Source organism: Cryptomeria japonica, chromosome 11, assembly GCF_030272615.1.
Source record: "Cryptomeria japonica chromosome 11, Sugi_1.0, whole genome shotgun sequence".
Classification (NCBI taxonomy): Eukaryota; Viridiplantae; Streptophyta; class Pinopsida; order Cupressales; family Cupressaceae; genus Cryptomeria; species Cryptomeria japonica.
In genome coordinates, this window is record NC_081415.1 from 255,917,212 (window position 1) to 255,920,400 (window position 3,189).

At 38.3% G+C, this 3,189-nt stretch overlaps 1 protein-coding gene across 1 annotated transcript; it reads right to left on the reverse strand.

Moving 5' to 3' along the window:
• Window positions 1-1,080: 1,080 nt before the first annotated feature.
• Window positions 1,081-2,193, reverse strand: LOC131860170 (uncharacterized). Its single transcript, XM_059214545.1, has one exon. The coding sequence runs from the start codon at window positions 2,191-2,193 to the stop codon at window positions 1,081-1,083; it is 1,113 nt and encodes a 370-aa protein (XP_059070528.1).
• Between the last annotated feature and the right edge of the window lie 996 nt (window positions 2,194-3,189).

Sequence of the window (3,189 nt, forward strand, 5' to 3'; positions counted from 1 at the left end):
AAAATTTTCGACTTGTGCCAGTTTACTTTTTGACTTGAAGTTGTTTCATAGATGTCTAGAGCTTCTTTCATTGCTCTTCCTTCCCTAGCCAAGGCATCACCTGCTAAAAATGTGTCATTGACAAATTGCAAGTGTGTTAGGGGATTTATACCTGCAGCAATTTGGACCCCTTTCCATGTTCCTGATTCCCATCTCTTGGTTATGAGTCGTCCGAGCACTTTTGCCATTATGATGAAGAGAAATGGTGAGAGAGGATCTCCTTGTCGTATGCCTTTTGTGGATTCGAAAAAACCTTAGGGGCTGCCATTGACAAGAACAGAGAATCTAGGGGTGTTAATGCAACTACTGACCCAAGCAATCCAATCTTCTCTGAACCCAAACCTCTGAAGAACTTTTATTAGAAAGTCCCTGTTAACCTCATCGTATGCTTTCCTAATGTCAACCTTGATCATCATTTTCTCTGCCCTTGTTGTCTGAATAGAGTGGACATCTTCATGAGCCAAGATAATGCCTTCAAAAATTGATCTGCCTAGAGCGAAACCACTTTGTTCATTTGAGATGACAAGGTCCAAAATGGGTTTTAATCTATTTGCAATGACTTTTGAAATGATTTTGTAAATGGAGTTGCAAAGCGATATCGGACGAAAGTCATCAAAAGAGTTGGTTTCCGCCTTCTTTGGGATTAGTGCAATGAAAGTGTTATCGAAATCTTTAATGAAGCCTCCCTTCCGAGACTCCTCTACCACGTCGAGGATATCAACCGCCATAATGTCCCAAAACTTTTGGAAGAAAAGTGCTGGAAAGCCATCTGGACCAGGTGATTTTTCTGCCCCTAAACTAAAAACAACCTTTTTAACCTCTTCCAAAGAGATCTGCTCCATTAACCTTCTGTTGTGATTTTCCATAATATATGTGGGGGTGACCTCTAAAATTCAAGAGACATTTTCCTCCTGATTATCCAATTTGTTGAAAATTTCAGAGAAATGCTCTATTGATGTGTGGTTAATTTGATTTATGTCTGAGATTGTTATTCCCTCTTTGTTTTTGATAGAGGAGATCTTGTTATGGGCTCTTTTAACTTTAACTAAAGTGTGAAAAAACTTCGTGTTCCTGTCTTAGCCAGGTTTCTCTAGATTTTTGTCTCCAGTAAATCTCCTCTCTAGCTAAAACCTCTGAGTAATTTGAACTTAGAATTTTCTCTCGTTTAAAAGAATCCTCATCCATCCCTTTAGTGATTATATGATCATGTAAGGATTTTAGGTCGTTTTCCAAATCTATCTTATCTTTAAAGATATTTCTAAAGGATTCTCTATTCCACTGCTTTAATTGTTCCTTAATAAATTGTAATTTTTTTAAAAAAGTGAAAGATTTATTACCTGGATTCACCGGGTTATGTTTCCACCATTGTTCTATGAGGTTTCTGATGTTACCATCTCGAAGCCACATTGCCTCAAATTTGAAAGGACATCTTGCTGGAGCACTTTCATCTTGAATCCTTACGCATATGGGATAATGATCTGATCCCGTGATAGGCAGGATCACTGCTTCACTTGTCCAGTGACTCTCCGACCAATCTCCAGCAATAAAAAAATGATCTAATCTTTCAGCGATGTTTAGGAAGCCACTTCTTCTGTTGGTCCAAGTGAAATCCCCCTTTTTGAAAGGAATTTCGATCAATACTGCTCTTGTAACAAAGGAGCTAAAATCTCTTTGACTCTGGCTATTCCAACCCATACCCCCCATTTTGTCTGAAGGCCGAAGAAGGGCATTGAAATCTCCTCCTAGAATGTATATATTTTCCTTGTCATTGCTCATAATCTCAAAAATCTCACTCCAAACTTGATTTTTCAAATTTGTGTTGGTAGGACCATAAATATTGAAAAGAAAGAAGCTTGATTGAAGTTGCACTGATTTGATCTTCAACCATTGCCACCACCGAGTGGCTCTCATAACCACCACTTCCACTACTGAATCTTTCCAAAGAGCTACTAGGCCTCCAGAGGCACCTTCAGCTCCTACTAAACTACATTTCCATGTTTGAAATTTCCTAGCGAACAAACTCACATCCTCTTCCTTGATTTTTGTTTCTTGTATGAGAAAAATGTCAGGCCTCACTTGATCAACACACTGTTTGATCAAGCGAATCTTGTCAGGGGCATTGTAGCCCCTGTCATTCCATGAAAGGGTCCTCATTGCTCCCGGGAAAAGGCATAGCCTTTTCCCAATCTTAATTTGCTTTGACCTGCTGCATTGCCCACCAATTCCAGTTTGAACTTATTTGATTTTGGCCCTCTTTTCTTGTTTTCCCCAACCTTAGCTTTATTTTGAAAGGATAGAGAGGTTTCCAGAGATCGCCTCCCTGCTACTCCTTCTATTGTTGTCAATCCTAATTCAGCCTCTAATTCCTGGAATCCTGAAGATCCATAGTCATAATCTGATCCCAAAAAATTCCCATCGCCGTCCTCTACTTTTTCAAAAGAAATGTTTAAATTTCTCATTGGAGAAATTTGAATATCTTTGTATGCGGGAAAAGTGGGTGAATAAAACTTAATATGTGAAAATTTAGTTAAATCCTAGTCCACACACACACAGAGGACTTCTTGGTGCAAGCTATGGAGTAATAAGGTATTACTCAGCTTCCCAAGGAGGGTCCCATGGTTCTCTATCTCACAATGTCCCTCAAACCAATGTTTTGCTCTCAGATCACTGAGCAAAATGGTTCCGGGATGGCAAATGCAAGAACGAGGGATGCTCTGATAGATTTTTAGGATGAGATGTGTTAAACTATGTATGATCTTAGAAATGCAATAAACTAAATGATAAGATGACAAGATTAGTATGAATACTATCCTAGCATACTATATTTAATCTATGATTGAGCTAAAATGATAAAGAAATTATTCTAAACATGCATATTAGTCTAATTCCTGATCTAAAAGAGGCTAAATGATGAGCATAAAAATGATATGAAAGCTTGAAAGAATTTGAGCATAAGTGTAATGCTACAAATTTGAAAGATGATTTTAAAAAATGGAGGAATGAGAGCTCTATTTATAGCACAAACAGGGCAATGGATGGTCAGGATTGAATGGTTTAATCAAGGGTTGAGTTTGAAAGTTGGGGATCCATGTGCACAATTGGCACCAATGAAATGGTGACAAGTGTCAACATAGGGTTGGGTTGAAAGAA

What these genes read in the sequence shown, in the direction of transcription:
- LOC131860170 (XM_059214545.1), bottom strand. Translation starts at nt 2,193, where the DNA reads ATGAGGACCCTTTCATGGAATGACAGGGGCTACAATGCCCCTGACAAG.